This window comes from Narcine bancroftii, chromosome 4 (genome assembly GCF_036971445.1).
Source record: "Narcine bancroftii isolate sNarBan1 chromosome 4, sNarBan1.hap1, whole genome shotgun sequence".
NCBI lineage: Eukaryota > Metazoa > Chordata > Chondrichthyes > Torpediniformes > Narcinidae > Narcine > Narcine bancroftii.
This window is the reverse complement of record NC_091472.1, coordinates 57,057,964-57,078,196: the sequence shown is the minus strand read 5'-3', so window position 1 is coordinate 57,078,196 and position 20,233 is coordinate 57,057,964. Positions and strand designations below refer to the sequence as shown.

The following is a 20,233-nucleotide window of genomic DNA, read 5'->3' as shown; positions in this document are numbered from 1 at the left end:
CAGTACCGCACGGATGGCAGTCTCTTCAATCTGAGGCGCCTGTAAGCTCGCACCAAGACACAAGAGCAACTTGTCCATGAACTACTTTTTGCAGACAATGCCACTTTAGTTGCCCATTCAGAGCCAGCTCTTCAGCGCTTGACGTCCTGTTTTGCGGAAACTGCCAAAATGTTTGGCCTGGAAGTCAGCCTGAAGAAAACTGAGGTCCTCCATCAGCCAGCTCCCCACCATGACTACCAGCCCCCCCCCCTCCAACATCTCCATCGGGCACACAAAACTCAAAACGGTCAACTAGTTTACCTATCTCGGCTGCACCATTTCATCGGATGCAAGGATCGACAACGAGATAGACAACAGACTCGCCAAGGCAAATAGTGCCTTTGGAAGACTACACAAAAGAGTATGGAAAAACAAGCAACTGAAAAACCTCACAAATATTAGCGTATACAGACCCGTTGTCATACCCACACTCCTGTTCGGCTCCGAATAATGGGTCCTCTACCAGCATCACCTACGGCTCCTAGAACACTTCCACCAGCGTTGTCTCCGCTCCATCCTCAACATTCATTGGAGCGACTTCATCACCAACATCGAAGTACTCGAGATGGCAGAGGCCGACAGCATCGAATCCACGCTGCTGAAGATCCAACTGCGCTGGGTGGGTCACGTCTCCAGAATGGAGGACCATCGCCTTCCCAAGATTATGTTCTATGGCGAGCTCTCCACTGGCCACCGAGACAGAGGTGCACCAAAGAAGAGGTACAAAGACTGCCTAAAGAAATCTCTTGGTGCCTGCCACATTGACCACCGCCAGTGGGGCTGATATCGCCTCAAACCGTGCATCTTGGCGCCTCACAGTTCGGCAGGCAGCAACCTCCTTTGAAGAAGACCGCAGAGCCCACCTCACTGACAAAAGACAAAGGAGGAAAAACCCAACACCCAACCCCAACCAACCAATTTTCCCTTGCAACCGCTGCCACCGTGTCTGCCTGTCCCGCATCGGACTTGTCAGCCACAAACGAGCCTGCAGCTGACGTGGACATTACCCCTCCATAAATCTTCGTCCACGAAGCCAAGCCAAAGAAAGAATATACTGATGGGCACAACTTCATGCCTGAAGGGCCTGTGCTGTGCCATAGCATTCCTTGTTCGATTGCATCAGTCACAAAAGTGGCCTGCAGTAACTCCCCTCTCCATTATTTAAGGGCTTCCCTATTAGACTCTGCCTTTTATGTGCAGCAGTGGAAAAGCCCCTGGATAACGGTCCTTCCCCACTAAGCTCTTTCATTGGCTGCACCAAGCTTCAGTGAGTCCCCTGGAATGTGCCAGTCAGTAGTATTTCTCACTGACGTCTCAATGTGCTGGAAGACCAACACGTTTTGGGAAGACCAAAGAGCATTTTTCATCAAACAGTTGATCATCCAAAAAAACTGGATGTCTGTCTCTGCGTGCACCCCAGGAGCAACACATAATTCAGAGTCCTCTGTTCCACTGTTGTTGGGGATGAACCATGACAAGAACCCTTGCATCCTTCTCCACACACTCCAAAGAGCTAGGCCACACATGTCAAACTCTGGCCCGCGGGCCAAACTTGGCCCGCGATGTAATTATATTTGGCCCGCAAGATCATATCAAAAATGTATTAGAGGTGGCCCGCTGGCCGCTGTGCCAGTATAGCGCATGCACAGTAACCACTGTGTCCCAGGGTGAGAGAGAGAGAGAAAAATCCTGGTCCTTGACAAGTAGTGGTGGGTGGTTTTATAAACAAGCTGTCATGTCCCCCCGCCCACCCCCCCACCGCAGCGTGGCCTGGCCGGTGTCAGGGGAAGCCAAGGCTGCTTCCCAGCGCCCGGAACCCCAGTGGCACAGCATTTCTTGGAGCTGCAGATGGAGTCGGGACGCCGGAGAGAAGATTGGGGCTGCCCGCCGGGCGATGGGGGCGCCGGCCGCCCCGCGCCTTCTCACCAGACCAGCGGCGGGTGCCCGGAGTACATGTGGAGAGCGAGGCTGGTTGGGCAGGTAGGGTTGAACCCCCCGCCAATCTCGGGAGTGGCGTGGGCTGGATCAGGATTAGCCGCGCTCACCTGCTCCTCCACCGCTGACCGGGATCCCAGCACGGTCCTGAGCGCAGAGACTGCCCTGGAAAGGTCCTGGGACACCAGCACGGAAAGAAAAGGGGGTCCGGGAGAAACTCAGCAGGTCAAGGGGGGCCCGGGAGAAACTCAGCAGGTCAAGGGGGGTCCGGGAGAAACTCAGCAGGTCAAGGGAGGTCCGGGAGAAACTCAGCAGGTCAAGGGGGGTCCGGCAGAAACTCAGGGGGGGCCTGACCTCGCCAGGACCGTTGCCCACTCCCCCTCCCTGCCGCAGGCCGACCCGCGACTCACGGTGACGGGGCCGCTGATCCGCCGAGATGCCGCCCTGCAGCGAGAGCCGATGCCCCCGCACTGTCGTTGTCCAACCCGATCGCCCGCAAACCCCGCCCTCCCGCACACAGGCCTGAGTAAGGATTATGAACTTTAATCTCAGGATAAAACGATCTTCCAATAGTTTCATGTCACAGTGATAAATATATTCCTGGTTAAAAATGGTCCAGCACCTGGATACAAGCTCATTAGGCATAAAACTTGAAAAGTGTGTAAATCAAAGGATATCTGTACCAATGGAAAAAGGGCATGGCTCTTCCATCAGTTCTGCAGGTAAATATACGTAACCAATGTATCGGGCCTGATCCCTTCTTCAAGGTATGAACAAATAGCAGACAGGAGATTGAATAAAAAGGCAGGGGGACAAGGGACAAAAGGGCAGCGGAGAAGCAAAGGCCACAGACAAAATGTGATAATTCGATGTAGATAGAAGAAAGATGATGATTGATCAGGGGAGGGGGTGGCTTTGTGAATGCAGAGCTGGAGGAAAGGAGACATGTCGGGCCTCTGCCTTGAGACCGGCTATGGAGTGGATTAAAAAAATGGGAACTTAGCTTTCAGACAGCAGCCCTAAAAGGCTGCTTCAGTGTCCCATTCATATCCAGAGGCGCCTCGTAGCACCCTCTGGATCTGATGGAAGTGGGGCGACTGGTGCCATAGCGCCACCCATCATAAATACATGGCAGAGCAAAGGCCATCATTCCTACCCATAATCCCCCACACAGCTGAAACCGCTCTATGGTTCCAAGAACAGTTCCAGCTGCGTGGGGGATTATGGGTAGATAAGATGGTCTTTGCTCTGCCACGCATTGAGCTGCAGTGGCCCAGTCTGGCTGTCCTAGCCCGCACTGGCCACCCCCTTACACCTCTCGCTGCCCCGCTAGTCCCCGCTGTCCTGACTGCCCTGGTGGTTCCCACTGCCCCGCTGACAGCTCTCGCTGCTCTGACATTCCCTGCTGCCATGATGGTTCCTGTTGCCCAGATGGCCCCCACTGACAGTCCCCGCTGCCCCACCGACCCCTACTGCCCCAAGGGCTACCCACCACCCGACTTGGAGGGAGAGGGTTGAGTGGGGAGATGGATGGTGGGTTGACGGTATTATCAGCCCACCCTTAAACAGCCGCTTGTAGCTGGACATTCAAACTGCTGTGCAAAGGGCTGTGTACTGACAATAACCACAACAGCAGTGCGGGTATAAGACAGCTTTAATAAACTAATATGTACACTAAGAGGTCTTGTCTCTCTGCAAGACGAACCTGGAAGGCTAGACTGTAGCTCTGGACTGCTTTATATACAAGGTCCCCGGGATGACCCCTGGTGACCTCGTGGTGTAATTACATATCACCACATTCACCCATCCTTAAAAAATTGTTATTTCCCCCCCCCCCCCACCGTCCTCCTTCCCTTGTTTGTAAGTTCATGTCCAAAATTTTTCATGGTTTCTGTTGCCTTCTGGACCTCCTCGGTAGTGGTATAGGGGTGGGGAGTGCGGTCTGCCTTTCAGCCTTTCTTGGTGGAGGTGTGGGAGTGGGAAGTACTGGTTGGACATGTGACTGTGTGGCTGGGGATCCTCTTGTATGGGATTATGTCCTGCCACCGAGTCTACGGTGGTGATATTTTGTGGGGCAGGTGTACCCCAGGGTCCTGATTTCTGGGGTGGGTAGTATAGTCCTCTGGGGGTGACTCGATGGACGACTATTCTAGTGACTGCTGCTACACTCCTTGTTGATCCATAGACATCTATTTCCTCCGTACTGCTCGCACATCTGGCTGGCACGAGATCCCTGGTGGCCACCGAGTCTTCTCTTACATCTGGGAATGTGACGAAAGCATACTGAGGGTTCGCGTGCCTCACCTGCACTTGATCCATCAGCAGATCCGCTTTGTGGGGTCTGCAGTGGTTCCAGAGGAGAACAGGTCCCGGTGTCATCATCCATTTAGGCAGCACTGTGCCCGTCGTGGCTTTCCTTGTGAAAGAAAAGATACAGTCATGTGGGGTCATGTTAGTGGCAGTACACAACAAAGAACATATAGAGTGTAGGGCCTCTGGCAACACTTCTTGCCATCTAGTAACAGGCAGGTTTTTTGCTTTTAAAGTCAAGAGGACCGTTTTCCAGATAGTGGCATTTTCCTTTCGATTTATCCATTCCCCCGGGATTGTAACTTGTAGTGTGGCTGGTAGCAATCCCTCTCTCGTGCAGGTACTGCTGTACTTCTGCGCTCATGAATGCAACACCCCTGTCTGTGTGTATGTAGTTCGGGTACCCAAATATGCTGAAGATGGGTTGGAGGCATTTTATAACAGTGGCTGCTGATACATCAGAACACGGGATTGTGAAGGGGAAACGGAAATATTCATCTATTACGTTTAGGAAATAGACATTTCTATTATTGGATGGGAGCGGGCCGTTAAAATCAAGGCTGAGGCACTCAAAAGGTTTGGTAGCTTTTATCAGGGGTTTGTCTGGCCGGTAAAATTGCGGTTTGCATTCCACACAGCCCTTGTTCACTGACCTCACTTCCTCTACTGAAAATGGAAGGGTTTGGGTTTTAATGAAGTGAAACAGTCTAGTGACTCCCCCGCCCCCCCAGGTGGCCCAGCTCATTGTGCAACTTCTGCAACCAGGACGTGCGGTTAAGGGTGGCACAAATGCCTCTGGACAGCGCGTCCGGGGGCTCGTTGAGTCTCCCGGGGCGGTATAGAATGTTGTAGTTAAATGTAGACAATTCTATCCACCAGTGCAGGATTTTGTCATTCTTAATTCTCCCCCTGTTCTGGTTATCGAACACAAAAGCCACAGACCGTTGGTCTGTGATGAGGGTGAAGTGTTTGCACGCCAGATAATGTCGCCAGTGCCTTACTGCTTCCACAATGGCTAGGGCTTCCTTCTCTACTGCTGAGTGTCTTACTTCTGACCTCTGTAAAGATCGGGAGAAAAAGGCCACCAGTCGTCTGTCTTGGTTTAGGGTGGCTGCCAGAGCCACATCGGATGCATCCATTTCTACTTGAAACGGGATCGACTCATCTATGGACCGCATGGTAGCTTTAGCGATATGGTCCCTAATGTTCCTGAATGCTCTGGTGGCTGCTGGGCACAATGGGAAAACTGAGGCTTTTATAAGTGGGCAGGCCCTGTTAGCATAGTTGGGGACCCATTGAGCGTAGTAAGCAAACAGCCCCCAACACCTTTTTAGTGCTTTCAGCATGTGTGGCACTGGGAGGTTTAGGAGAGGGCGCATACGGGCTGGGTAGGGGCTGATTTCCCTGTTCTGCACTATGTAGCCCAGGATTGGCAACTTCCTGGCTCTAAAGACGCATTTTTCCCTGTTGTACGTTAGGTTCCTTTCCTCGGCTGCCTGGAAGAAGCATTTTAAATTCATGTCATGATCCTCCTGAGTGTGGCCATAGATTGTCATGTTGTCTATGTAGGGGAACATTGTTCTCAGTTGGAACTCATCTACTATTCGGTCCATTTCTCTCTGAAACAGGGACACTCCATTGGAGACACCGAAGGGAAGTCGCAGAAATTGATACAGCCTGCCGTCTGCCTCAAATGCCGTGTAAATGTGATCGCTGTTTCTCATGGGCTGTTGGTGGTATGCTGCCTTCAGGTCTATGGTGGAGAACACCTTATACTGGATAATGTTGTTGACCATGTTTGCTATGCGTGACAGGGGGTAGGCATCTAGTTGTGTAAATTTGTTTATTATCTGGCTGTAATCCACTACCATGCGCAGTTTTTCTCCTGACTTTACTACAACCACCTGGGCTCTCCAGGGCCTGGTGCTCTGCTCTATGATGCCCTCCTGTAGTAGCCTGCGGACCTCTGTCCTAATGAAGGCTCTATCCCTTAGGCTGCACCTCCTGCTCTTGTGGCTATTGGTGTGCATTCTGGGGTCAGGTGTGTGAACAGCGGAGGGAGTTCTATGTTCAGGACAGACAGGTTGCAGTGTTGTTTCTTCGTAAGGCGTAGTGGGGGGTGAGGCCCGTTGTGCACTATTGTAATGCTTTCTAACTGGCACTGAAAATCTAACCCCAATAGTTACGGGGCACAGAGGTGAGGGAGTACTAGTAATTTGAACCCTTCTTAATTTGTGCCCTGGATTTCTAGAGTAGCTCTGCAAAACTGTTTTACCTCAGCCGCAAGGCTGCTGGCTGCTAACAGGATCTGGTGCTCACTCGGGCATGTGGGGAGGGCAAGGCGGTTGACTAACCCCTGGTCAATAAAACTTTCAGTGCTTCCATTATCTATTTAGCAATTTACCCTCACACCATTAATTTTGATGTACACAGTGGCGTCAGATAAATTGTGTGGACTCGCCTGATTCATGCGTAGGGAAGCAAGTCTAGTGTGTCCTTCGTGTCCTTCCATCTGATAGTACTCGGCGTCATATTCATCTCCTGAAGACTGTCCTCTGCTCTGTAGCATTTATCCAAGATAGCCGGCTGCACATGGCATTCTTCTTCTTCTGTTTGTCTGTGGAGAAAGAAGAGCTTTCCCGCCTCTTATTAGCATGAGAATGGGCCTTGGCTGTGGCCTTGGGGCTTCTGCAGACTTTTGCATAATGCCTACGTTTTCAACAGTTGGAACAGGCATTTTCTCTGGCAGGGCAGAGGGCTCTGGGGTCCTTTCTTAGACCACAGGAAAAGCACTTGGGACCCTCAAGTTGTGCTGCTGGTGCTGTGGATTCCTGTGAGGCAGCATACTTTTCTTTTCGTGAGTCTAGAGAGTCCAGCAGTGTGACGTTTGTCCCAGCCCCAGGGTCCTGTGAGTACTCCTCCAGTTATTTCTTGGAGCTTTCTAAAGCTTCTGCAATAGTCTCTGCCTCATCTAGCCCCATCATTCCTTTCTCCAGCAATTGATGTCTCGTCTCAGTGGACCATATGCCCGTAACAATTCTATCCCTAATAAGGTCCTCCGCATACTCCTGAGCTGATACTGCTTTAAAGTTGCAGCCTCTCGCCATGTCTTTCAGAGAGAGTATAAAGTCTCTGGCAGACTCCCCTACTTGTTGTGACCTGGTCATGAGTCTGTACCGGGTGTGGAGTTCACTATGCCCCTTACTGTCATGCCTCTGTAAAATGCTCATTGCCTCTTGGTAGGACCTGGCATCCTGTATAAGGGAGTAAGGGTGGACTCCCAGCTGGGCTAACAGCAGCATTAATAGCTCTTTATCCAATGCCTCAGCACCCTCCACGTAATTCAGAAAGGATCTCTGCCTGCGGCCGAAATGAGTGCCGGCTGCAGGATTTCTGGGGTCGAGCTCCAGCCTGTCTGGTCGCAGAACATGGCTAAGCCGCAGTCTCTGGTCCCTTAGGTGTAGCAAGGGTGGACCCTGGGGTACTGGGAGCTGCTGGTAGAGCCTCTGTGGGGCTTGTGTCTGCTGGAGGAGTAACCTGGGATGTTGGCTGAATCTCTGGCTTTTGGACATTTGCAGCGGGCTTTGGGGGGTATCCCAGTGGGGAAACCGCTGCTGGGGGGGTGACGGTAGCGTTGTCTGCTTTTCCTGGCTCTGGAGTGGTTGGGAATTCTGGACATACGTGGCAATCGGGAGCACAACTTGTGGAGCTCCTTCCACCCGCACTTGTGATCCCTTTCTGATCAGACTGGGGTTTAGGATCGGCGGCGCTTGTACTGGCGAACCCACAGGCAGGCAGGGCTCTTGGCTGTTTCTTACCTGCCCTAACATACTTCTGTGGTCTTCCCTGCATTCCACCATGATTCCAGTACAGCGGTTCCTCGCCGTCTCTGTCCTCGGAAGCACAAGCATGCTGGTCGTCCGCGGATTCCATTCCTCAGGAAGAGTCTCCAGGTGGTCGGGAATGCGCGTTGGAGCAGAAGCAGCTTCCATCCTAGTAGCTATCATATTAGTTTATTAAATTTTACTGACAATAACCATAACAGCAGTGTGAGTATAAGACAGCTTTAATAAACTAATATGTACACTAAGAGGTCTTGTCTCTCTGCAAGACAAACCTGGAAGGCTAGACTGTAGCTCTGGACTGCTTTATATATAAGGTCACTGGGATGATCCCTGGTGACCTAGTGGTGTAATTACATATCACCACAGGTTGCGCTGCAGAGATTATCCCTCTCGAAGAGGGTTTGAAATATGCGGCTCGAAGTCCGCCTCTGCACATTCAGAAAGGTAGGTCATTATGCATTTTGGTGGAGTTTCTCTGCCTTTACATCTCAACTTTTGGGCTATCTGAAATGGCCTAAAGGGAAAGAGAGAGACAGAGCGAGGGGGGAAGGAGAAATAGGGTTGGTGAAAGGGGTAGTGGGGCTAACAGAAACCGGAGAAGTCGATGTTTATGCCATCTGGCTGGAGGGTGTTCAGGCAGAACATAAAGGTGTGGTTCCTCAATTTTGCGGGTGGTCTCAGTCTGGGACTGCACGAGAGCATGGACAGACATTTCAGCATGGGAATGGGGCAGGTCATTGGAATGGGTGGCCACAGGGAGATCCCCGCTCTTGCAGTGGACAGATGCTCAATGAAGCAATCTCCCAGTCTGCATCCAGCCTTTCTTTTTTTTCAAACTTTATTTAAAAGATAACAAAAACATAACATACAGTATAGAAATAATCAAAGAAAATTTTACATTAACACCCATCCCACCCTCCCACCCCTACAGCCAACTCCCTTCAGGGGAGCAACAAAAAAAAATTATATAGGTAATATAATATTTTTTAAAATATTGTAAATGTTAATAACATTTCAACGTATATCTAAATGCATATATTTCAAATATGGAGACTACTTACTTACAAAGAAAAATGATCATGTAAAATTGTGCCAATGTGATATATTAATCTCAGTATCATCTTTCCAGGTACTAGCAACACATTTACGCGCTACTGATAACACCAAACGTACAAAAAATTTGAATTTTATCCAATCCCCTTAACGAATACAAATTTCCCAACAAGAAAATCATTGGATCCAACGGTAATATAAAATTATATAATTTCTCCAAAACTACTTTAATTCCTTACCAAAATTATTGAACTTTAACACAATTCCATACAGCATGTAGAAAAGTTCCAATACACGAACCACATCTAAAACAAGAATCTGAATTATTAAACCCATATTTTTACATAAAATTAAAAATTAAAAAAAAACCTCACAAAGATAAGCGTATACAGAGCCGTTGTCATACCCACGCTCCTGTTCGGCTCCGAATCATGAGTCCTCTACCGGCATCACCTATGGCTCCTAGAACGCTTCCACCAGCGTTGTCTCCGCTCCATCCTCAACATTCATTGGAGCGCTTTCATCCCTAACGTCGAAGTACTCGAGATGGCAGAGGTCGACAGCATTGAGTCCACGCTGCTGAAGATCCAGCATGTCTCCAGAATGGAGGACCATCGCCTTCCCAAGATCGTGTTATATGGCGAGCTCTCCACTGGCCACCGTGACAGAGATGCACCAAAGAAAAGGTACAAGGACTGCCTAAAGAAATCTCTTGGTGCCTGCCACATTGACCACCGCCAGTGGGCTGATATCGCCTCAAACCGTGCATCTTGGCGCCTCACAGTTTGGCGGGCAGTAACCTCCTTTGAAGAAGACCGCAGAGCCCACCTCACTGACAAAAGGCAAAGGAGGAAAAACCCAACACCCAACCCCAACCAACCAATTTTCCCCTGCAACCGCTGTAACCGTGTCTGCCTGTCCCGCATCGGACTTGTCAGCCACAAACGAGCCTGCAGCTGACGTGGACATTTACCCCCTCCATAAATCTTCATCCGCGAAGCCAAGCCAAAGAGAAAAGAGAGAATTGATGTAAAAAAATTATAATTAACCATTCCATATTGTACATTAGTCAATTTAATTACATTGTCCTGACACATATTCGCCCAATCATCTTTGGGAAATATAAATACTAAATCATTCTCCCATTTAAGTTTAGATTTCTCCCAATCTGGTTTATCCATACTATCTTGTAACATAACTGAAATATAACCCTTTTTCGTTATAGAGTAAATCAAAGATTCAAATCTCGATAAAGTAGGTAAAATAATCTCTCTTCCATAATTATCTTTTATCAAAGCTCTAAGTTGATAATACGGAAAAAAATAATTTACAGGTATATCAAATCTTTCAACTGATTAAAAGAAAGAAATCGCCCCTCTACAAAACAATCTTGTATTGTCTTTATACCTTTAGAATCCCAAATCGTTAAATGATTATTAAACATTGAAAAAGGAATAAGCTGATTGTTATACAATGGAGTTAAAATGGATAATTTATCTTTCGAATCTAACACCCTATTTTTTTTTAACCAAATCTTTAACAAATGCTTCAACATCGGCATATCATACTGCTGTAACAAAATCAAATTCCAACGAAATATAAATTAATGTATTTCAACCCTAGAAATACACGCCATCTCCTCTTTAGCCCAGCTAGGAGGCTGGGCTAAATCCATCAATCTACTAATAAACTTCAACTGGGCCTCTGTCTTGTGTAAACTTATACCTCTCATTTTGTTCATTTTAGATTGGTCACAGTGTTTGAGCTACCAAAAGAAAATAGACACACATACACCGAGAGCAGTTCAGTTTATACAAGTCTTTATGACTAAATCTAAAGCTGAATTCATACTATAATATGCAAGCCCTTCCCAATTATACTTATCAACACCTGGACTGGTCCCAACTGCTGAAGCGAGGCAACGACTGCACACTTTTAGTAAGTTGTCGGGGCGCTGGTAGCAGCTTCTCTACCTCCCTCGACCGGGACGTTAGCTGGACTCTTGAAGTTCTTCTTGCTGAGAGATGTTGCCACCTCTTGGAGTGTCTCAAACTTCAGCAGTGGGACCATGGCTTATATTACACAAAAATTGTTTACTTCAGATCTTATCTCTTTAAACAAATGATTTAATTATCTTCAAGGTCTCCTGACAGTCTGCGACTAACAAAAGACAACTGCATCTCTGGGCCTCAAGGTGAAAGTTGGATAATGTCTACTGATTCAACTGCATCCTGGGCCCCATGGCGGAATTTAGGTGTGTCTACTAAATATGCATCCTGGGCCTCATGGTGTAAATTAGATTATGTCTGCTGATTCTAAAAAACAATCAGGTTCTCATCCTTGCAGCTTCAGAAGTAAAAAACAATTTAAATCTTCCATTACAGCCTCTTCATAATAATTTTGAAAATGTGGTAATTGTAGTCCGCCCAATGTATACTTCCATGTAAGTCTATGCAATGCCATTTGGGCTAATTTACCTTTCCATAAAAACTCGCAGTGTTTTATTCAAATCTTGAAAAAAGCCTGTTAGAAATAGAAGTACATTAACAGAAATTGCTCGAGAAAAAAATTGAGAACAAAGAACATTTATTATACAACAATGCAAAGTTGGGTGCTTCCCCTTACCCTGGGAATACACACATACACTGGGGCTCACCCAACTTTTATACAGTGAATTTCAGTATCAGAATACCCTCCCCCTCACATTCTTCTGCCCCCTGGATGGGTTTGGCATAGGCAATCCTTCCTGCCTACATGCAGTTTCAGTGGACTTGGAGGACCAGGGGGTATCCTGTCGGTGTCTTCTCATGTCATTATTCCCATTGTCCTTATTCATAACCTTGCCCTTGTCCCCATTCACACCTTTCCAACTCTCAGAGCTACAGTCTCTTCATATGCAGAGTTCGCTAATCCTGTCTAGGGTTTACTAATTAAATATGCATAACTTGATAAATCTGTGTATGGCTTACTAATTATATATGTAGAACTTGGTACTTCTGTCTAGGGCTAGGAGACCCTTATCTCATCCAGACTATTTCAACTTCCTACATTCTATTATTCCTTGCCTCTCCTTATCTTATTCATAGGGTGGGCTCACTGATCCTGTCGAAAGGACTAGAAGATTCTTATCTTATATAGGCTGACTCTGCTTTCTGCATCCTAATTTCCATGCTTAGCCTGTTCATACTGGTTTAATCCATCACTCCATGTGTCTGTACTAGTTTCCCCATCTTTTATATTTTTATGTCAAGTTTACTCATCTCTCACAATCCTCACTTCTCTTTTAGATCAGTGTCATTGATCTGTCAAATGAAATGTGCTATTGCTGAAGTTGGTCTTTCTCCCAGCGGGTCAATAAACGAATTGCAGTGTCATAAGCATCCATTTGGGAAACACACACCCCTTGGGTTAAAGAAATAGGGGCCCGCAATATCATGAAATGAATACCAGCCTTTAGGTAGGGGAGCACCACACTGACCAGAATAGTGAGTCCTGCTGCTATAAGGGCTGTGAGTATCAAGCTCCAGTTCTCAATAAAAAGTCTAGTCCATCCCACATCAGTCCAAGGTTGCCAAGTCTGAACATGGGTATGGACAGATTCTTGTCGAAGTCCTGAAGCAGTGTCTTTAAACGCCTGACTGTTGTAAGCATTGTCAGTACTGAGTCTCGCACAGACGCTGCCTCCAGCAGCCAACGAGCAATAGAGAGCCAGGCGGTTTCGTTGAATCGTTGCTTGTAGCTGTCGTCTTTCTTCAGCCCCTACATTCAGGGCCATCGCCGTCCATTCGGCGACGATCTCCAAAGCCGCCTGGAGTCTGAACAAATGATTTAAATGCCCAGCAGCTTTAGTATTCTGGAGCTGTTTATTTCGTTTACCATTGGGACTCCCCTTAAAGTAGTGGTATTTAAGAATTGAAATGGCTGTGTAACCCAAAGGATGCTCTACAATAGCACAGGTTGGGGAGGGGTGTTTCTTGTAACTTAATCTGTGAGTTGTAGCCTGCCTGCGAACATTAGCATATGTATCAACTCTCTCTCTGCCACATGTACAATCCTGACAATTATCCTGTCTGCCTTTGTGCCCACATCTGCTTTGTGCTAAATGTTTAAAACTGATCTTGTTAATATCTGCACAGTCCAAAATACCATTAAAATCATCATATTAGAGGTGTTCTGTTCCCCTGGTCCACATTTGAAATCTATATTAGCCCCTACCTTACTATGATTGTACCCTATATCTATGCCCCATCTACATTCTAAAGTAAAATACTGGCCATCTATGCTGCCCCTATTCCAGGAGGACTTAATACATTTTGAATACTTCAGTGATGTCCCAGAATTTGGGAGGCAACAATTAAACAGTACAATAAATAATAAAAACAACATTACAAGACTTTTTCCCGGCATAGTGTAACTTTCAAGTCAGGATGAAGGACAGCACGCCAGGTGGAGGGTGGATTTTCAAGATCTGTAGTCTGTGGTTCAGCAGCTCATTTGATTTGTTGGATGTGGCTCCAACCCTTTTCTTTCGTTTGTACAGCGGTTTCTGTAATCAAAAGTACATAGTAGGGACCATCCAAGACAGGTTTTAGTTGTTTATCTTGCCAAGCTTTAACAAATACCCAATCACCAGGTTTAATAGATTGAATAGGATACTCCAGGGGTGAGTTTGAGCTAGTAAACCCTTCTGAGCTGCCAGTCTATGCCCAGTCTTTTACAAACCCCCTGGAGTACCCAAGAAGTAAAGTGTGTACCCCAATCCAAGTCAATGGTCTGGATCATCCCATACCGTGGAATCACAGAATCCAGTAGTACTCTGATAATGGTGCTAGCACGATCATTCGGGGTCGGGAAAGCCTCAACCCATCGCGTGAAATGATCTACCATCACCAACAGGTACTTGTGAACACCTATCTTAGGTAACTCTGTGAAATCCACTTGTATCCATTGGAAAGGGCGTACAGCGATATCGCGACCGCTAGGCATTACCTGGCGCATGACTTTCTCATTAATTTTCTGACAAATTGGACACCCCTGAGTACTCTGCTTGGCTACAGTGTATACGCCCGAACAATGAAAGGAGCTTACAAAAGTGTCGACAAGTGCCTGGGCTCCCCAGTGTGTCTGTTGGTGGAGCTGGTCAAAAATTTGCTGTACCAATGCTTTCTTCAGCACTTGGGGTCCTTCGGCTGTCCACCACAACCCATCACTAGTTTGACGCATCACCTGATCCCTTATATAAACCTCCTCTTCTCATGAAAAGATGGGAGTCTTTTTAAGCTGCTGTGGGATGGGGAGTAACAGCTGCATGTCCACTTTTGCAGTGAGCGCAGCCTGTTTAGCAGCTGTATCTGCCTGTCTGTTGCCCTGTGCTTCAGGGCTGTCACCAGTTTGATGGCCCCGTACATGAACCACAGCTATTTCTTCAGGTAATGTCAGAGCCTCCAAGGACTGGACAATTAGGTTCTCATGCATCAATTTCTGTCCTTTTCCCGTTATCATTCCCCGCTCCTTCCAGATTTTCCCAAAGGTGTGCACTACCCCAAAAGCATTTTGAATCTGTGTAGATTGTGCCCACATTATTTTCCAGACCTTGGAGAGCTCGACAGAGGGCATATAATTCGCAAGACTGGGCTGACCAGTGACCGGGAAGGCGACCGGCTTCAATAACTACTCCCTCTTTCCCATCCACTACACTATAGCGAGTGCCATCAATACAGCGGGAAGAGCCATCAATGATGCCATTCTCTCTCCTGTAAAGGCTCATCACTTAAATCCTCTCTAATCTTAGTCTGCAGGTCTATCACCTCCAAGCATATATGCTCTAACTCATTGATGGTGTTGGCAGAGCTTGGAGAGACTAAAAAGGCTGCTGGATTATGTTCTCTACTTGTAGTCAGAGTCAGATCATCCCTATCCATTAAGATCGCTTCGTATTTGAAAATTACACCATTAGCCATAACGATTCGGCGAGTGATATTAACTGTATTCTGAAATGAATTTATTTTAAAAATAGCCGAGTGGGAATAAGACATGTCTTTGTCACTGCAGACGGCAACGAATTTAACGATTATTTAACGTCGCTATTGTAGTTTAAACATTAAATGCCTTGCGCCACAGCCCACAGGAGCTGGCCTTATTTAAAACAATCTGTAAAAACCGGCACCGAAAACATTCAAAATATGTACTTATGAGGATTGCACACACAATCATTTAAGTATAGTCTAGTTTTTATTATATTCCACTTAAGAGTTCTACTACATGAATCCTGGAGCTTGTGGGGTCATTATTGAATCAAGAAATATTGGTGCCCTGCCAATCTCATTCTAACATGCCAATTTCTCCAGCCCTTAAGTCAAGATGTACTGAATAGCATCTGGTACAAGATCTGTGAGCTATTAATGATATTTTTATGCCTATGCACCCAATTGTTCTGAACTATGCCACTAATTAAATCATATTCCAGAACTAAATTACAGCGGCAATACAGAGAAATTGTGCTGAGGCATGAGTTTCACTCCAGAGGAAAATGCACCAGAGAAATCAATCATTAACTTATTGGATTCCCCAGAGGTTTCTTTATTCTCCAGAGGTGGGCGATCTTTTAAACTCACAGACCTTGACTGCTGAATGTGTACTAAATCTATTGAGAGGGATCCATACCTCTAACTGCAAGAGAGGAGCCTGGAGCCTCAGTTTCAAGTGAACAGCATACAATTCATTAGAGCCACAACGTGCTTAAAGGGACATGCACACTCCCCCTTCAACTGGCTGATCCAGCCACTTTACACATCAGATCCTTTCTTTATCTCACATACACTTAAAGTTAAGATGTATAGAACTCACCCTATTTGCGCAAACATTTCTCCCTGCAAATGTTATAACATCACTCAACTCTCAGGTACTCCCTGTGCAAAATCACATTTGAATACAATTTATTTCATAAATTGGAATTAACTGGTAGTTAAATTTGCTCATTCTACAGTATTGATAAACGATCATTTATGACATTTAAATTTTAGCATGAATTTTAATCAATATTGGTCAGTGACTGAAGTGAGAAGTCGTGATTTATGAAATTATCTCTGCCACACCCGGCACTTCTCCCAACGTCCTGGAGCTGGCACACAGTCCCTACCTTTTCCTTGCTGCCCCTCCACAGCTCCCTTAAATGCCTGCATTAAAATCTTAGCCTTTCCCTTCTGCTTATCCTCAGATCTCTGTACAAAGGCTTTTTGCGCAATTTGTAGAAGCTGGGTTATTCCCTGCTCATGCCAATTCTCAGTTTTCTGTAATTTCCTCGGGTCTCCTCGGGTCCCTGAGGAACTTCGAATGCCTTTTTAAAGTTCTGTCCCTTCAGAACAGATTCCCTGATTCCTTTAATCAGATTAACCCTATACTCTTCCATTAATACCCGACCATCATTGGTATTTTTATCCCAATTAGGTCTAGCCAAGGGGAATTTAGCTTCTCCAGGTACCGCATCTGGTCCCCCTTGGTGATCCCGATCCCAGACTCTAATCCCTGCCTGGCGAATCATTCCACGCTCATCCAGGGTAAACAGAGTCCTAAATATAGCCGCTAATTCATATGTATTTGGTCCCAACAATTGATCCAATTGTCCAGCACATCCCTGGGGATCCTCTATCAGGGAAATCACTTCCCTCTTAAAATTACACACCTCCGTACTGGTCAAGGGCACATTTATAAAACCGAGACCCCCTCCCATGGGAACCTTCCGTAGGGGTCTCATCCAGCTAACATCTAGCTTATTATTTCTGAAATCCTGCTCTTCAGAAACTGACTCACAGTATCCTGCCCTTTCTTCCAGTAGGTTCTCACTCTGCTCAAAACTACCATTGCCTCTGTCTCTCGTCGACCGTGGAGGCAATCTAATACTTTGCGAACGGGTCATCATACCACCCCTATTCTCTTGAGGAAGGGAATGTAACCCATCCCATCCTTGTGTTCCAGGTACAAGAGGTTCCTCATCTCTCTTGTCCTCACTTCTCTTTTCTTTCAGGACCAGTTCGTCAACTGATCCTCTGAGCCAGCAGGCTGCCTATTCCCTGCTTTCAATGTTATCCCTTTGATTCTTATACAGCCAGGTGTTCAGTTCCTGACACATCCAGTCATCCTCGGATCCGAGATTCGGCCAATATACCGAGCTCCCTTTTTTAACCCATTCCAGACAACAGTACTTAATCATGATAAGTTTGTCTTTTCCCCGGGTTCTCCCCGAACCCCAGTCAGATAACATTTCTCCTAACAGACTCTGTTTAGTTATCTGATCATCCAATCCTTCACTAGGACTCTCTCTCTTACTGCCCATACCTCCCATACTGACAGGTATAAAAATTTCTCTTACCAGATCCAGTAGCTACTCTTATCGCGCTTCCTTAGCGTTCTCCCGTCGTTTGTTCTCAATGCCTCTTCTCGGATATCACTCGCTTCTTCCACTAACTAGCCACCCATCGTCCTTGAGTCCAGCTGAATCAGCTGGGGTGCACCTACCCCCGTCGTCGGGCACTCGGTCAGTGGAGGGAGTGTGATCCTGGACGAGTCCCCATTTGTTAGAAATAGAAATACCTTAACAGAAATTGCTTGAGACAAAAATTGAGAACAAAGAACATTTATTATACAACAATGCAAAGTTGGGTGCTTCCCCTTACCCTGGGAATACACACATACACTGGGGCTCACCCAACTTTTATACAGTGAATTTCAGTATCAGAATACCCTCCCCCTTACATTCTTCTGCCCCCTGGATGGGTTTGGCATAGGCAATCCTTCCTGCCTACGGGCAGTTTCAGTGGACTTGGAGGACCAGGGCGTATCCTGTCGGTGTCTTCTCATGTCATTATCCCCATTGTCCTTATTCATAACCTTGCCCTTGTCCCCATTCACACCTTTCCAACTCTCAGAGTCCCTTCATATGCAGAGTTCGCTAATCCTGTCTAAGGTTTACTAATTAAATATGCATAACTTGATAAATCTATGTATGGCATACTAATTATATATGTAGAACTTGGTACTTCTGTCTAGGGCTAGGAGACCCTTATCTCATCCAGACTATCTCAACTTCCTACATTCTATTATTCCTTGCCTCTCCTTATCTTATTCATAGGGTGGGCTCACTGATCCTGTCGAAAGGACTAGAAGGTTCTTATCTTACATAGGCTGACTCTGCTTTCTGCATCCTAATTTCCATGCTTAGCCTGTTCATACTGGTTTAATCCATCACTCCGTGTGTCTGTACTAGTTTCCCCATCTTTCATATTTTTATGTCAAGTTTACTCATCTCTCACAAGCCCTTAGAAAGTAAACAAGGGAGGAGTCACTTGATGGAGTAGTGGCCAGTAGGGGAATACCAGCTTTCTCCAGAAAAGAAGAAATAAAGTGATGAAAATACAAAGTTCAAGAAATACAAAACATAACAAATAAAAGATAAAGTTGTTAGAAATAGAAGTACCTTAACAGAAATTGCTCGAAACAAAAATTGAGAACAAAGAACATTTATTATAACAACAATGCAAAGTTAGGTGCTTCCCCTTACCCTGGGAATACACACATACACTAGGGCTCATCCAACTTTTATACAGTGAATTTCAGTATAGGAATACCCTCCCCCTTACATTCTTCTGCCTCCTGGATGGGTTTGGCATTAGGCAATCCTTACTGGCTACGTGCAGTTTCTGTGAACTTGGAGAACCAGGGGTATCCTGACGGTGTCTTCTCATGTCATTATCCCCATTGTCCTTATTCACAACCTTGCCCTTGTCCCCATTCACACCTTTCCAACTCTCAGAGCTACAGTCCCTTCATATGCAGAGTTCGCTAATCCTGTCTAGGGTTTACTAATTTAATATGCATAACTTGATAAATCTGTGTAAGGCTTACTAATTATATATGTAGAACTTGGTACTTCTGTCTAGGGCTAGGAGACCCTTATCTCATTCAGACTACCTCAACTTCCTACATTCTATTATTCCTTACCTCTCCTTATCTTATTCATACAGTGGGCTCACTGATCCTGTAAAAAAGACTAGAAGATTCTTATCTTACATAGGCTAACTCTGCTTCCTGCATTCTAATTTCCATGCTTCGCCTGTTCATACTGGTTTAATCCATCACTCCACATGTCTGCAATAATTTCCCCATCTTTCATATTTTTATGTCAAGGTTCCTCATCTCTCACAATCCTCTCTTCTCTTTTAGATCAGTGTCACTGATCTCTCACAAAGTTATATAGAAAAGAAAGAAAATGGCACCCAAGAAGGAAAAAGTAAAAAACAAAGGGAAAAAAAAAAGAAAAGATACCGGAAGAGAAATGAGAAGGCCTTACCTGAATGAAGAAACAGGGAGTTGTTGTGGAGAAGAGAGCCCGTTCTCCGAAGTTGGTGACGACCCCGCAGAGTCGTGACCCCCTACCACTGGACTGCAAAAATGGCTCTCTGAGCCAAAGAAAAGTGCACGACTGCACATACTAAGGAGAAGGAGAACACCGACGGGAGGGGGGCTCAGCCGAGGAGCGGGCAAACATAACGCAACCAGCTGAGGGATGCCCGACACCAGGGCTCTCAACTGGAAGAAGAGGAAAACAACAAACAACAAAACAAATAGCTTTTTATTGTCATTGTACAAGTTATACAACGAGATTTATGACAGCAGTACAAGGTTACCAATGCAGCGACGCAACCACAGGCAGCACCACAGAAGTTAAATAAATTTAATTTACAGTGCCGTATATGTCCTTTATGTGAATGGAGGGGGGGGGTGTCGGCTGTATGTATAATAGATGTGGAGGACAGAGAGGGGAATTTGTGGATATATGTGTTCAGTGTAGTGACAGCCTGGGGGAAAAAGCTGTTTCTGAATCTGTTTGTTCTTGTCTTGATTGACCTGTAGCATCTGCCAGAGGGTAGTAGGTCAAACAGATGCAGGGCAGGGTGGGTGAGATCCTTTATTATTGCTTGTACACTACTGAGGCAACAAGAGGTGTTGAGATCCTTCAGGGAGGGTAGGGGACATCCAATTATCTTTTCTGCTGC

General features: G+C 46.2%; 1 protein-coding gene across 2 annotated transcripts; it reads left to right on the top strand.

Annotated features, from left to right (window-relative positions):
- The first annotated feature begins 756 nt into the window (after window positions 1–756).
- LOC138759848 (uncharacterized) lies at window positions 757–19,952 on the top strand. Of its 2 annotated transcripts, XM_069930386.1 has the most exons (3): window positions 757–2,019; window positions 11,324–11,436; window positions 19,401–19,952. In XM_069930386.1, the coding sequence occupies exons 1-3, from the start codon at window positions 1,511–1,513 to the stop codon at window positions 19,412–19,414; spliced, it is 636 nt and encodes a 211-aa protein (XP_069786487.1). In that variant the 5' UTR covers window positions 757–1,510; the 3' UTR covers window positions 19,415–19,952. The 2 variants fall into 2 exon arrangements, with proteins under 2 accessions (XP_069786487.1, XP_069786488.1); XM_069930387.1 differs by lacking the exon at window positions 11,324–11,436.
- The last annotated feature ends 281 nt before the right edge of the window (window positions 19,953–20,233 follow it).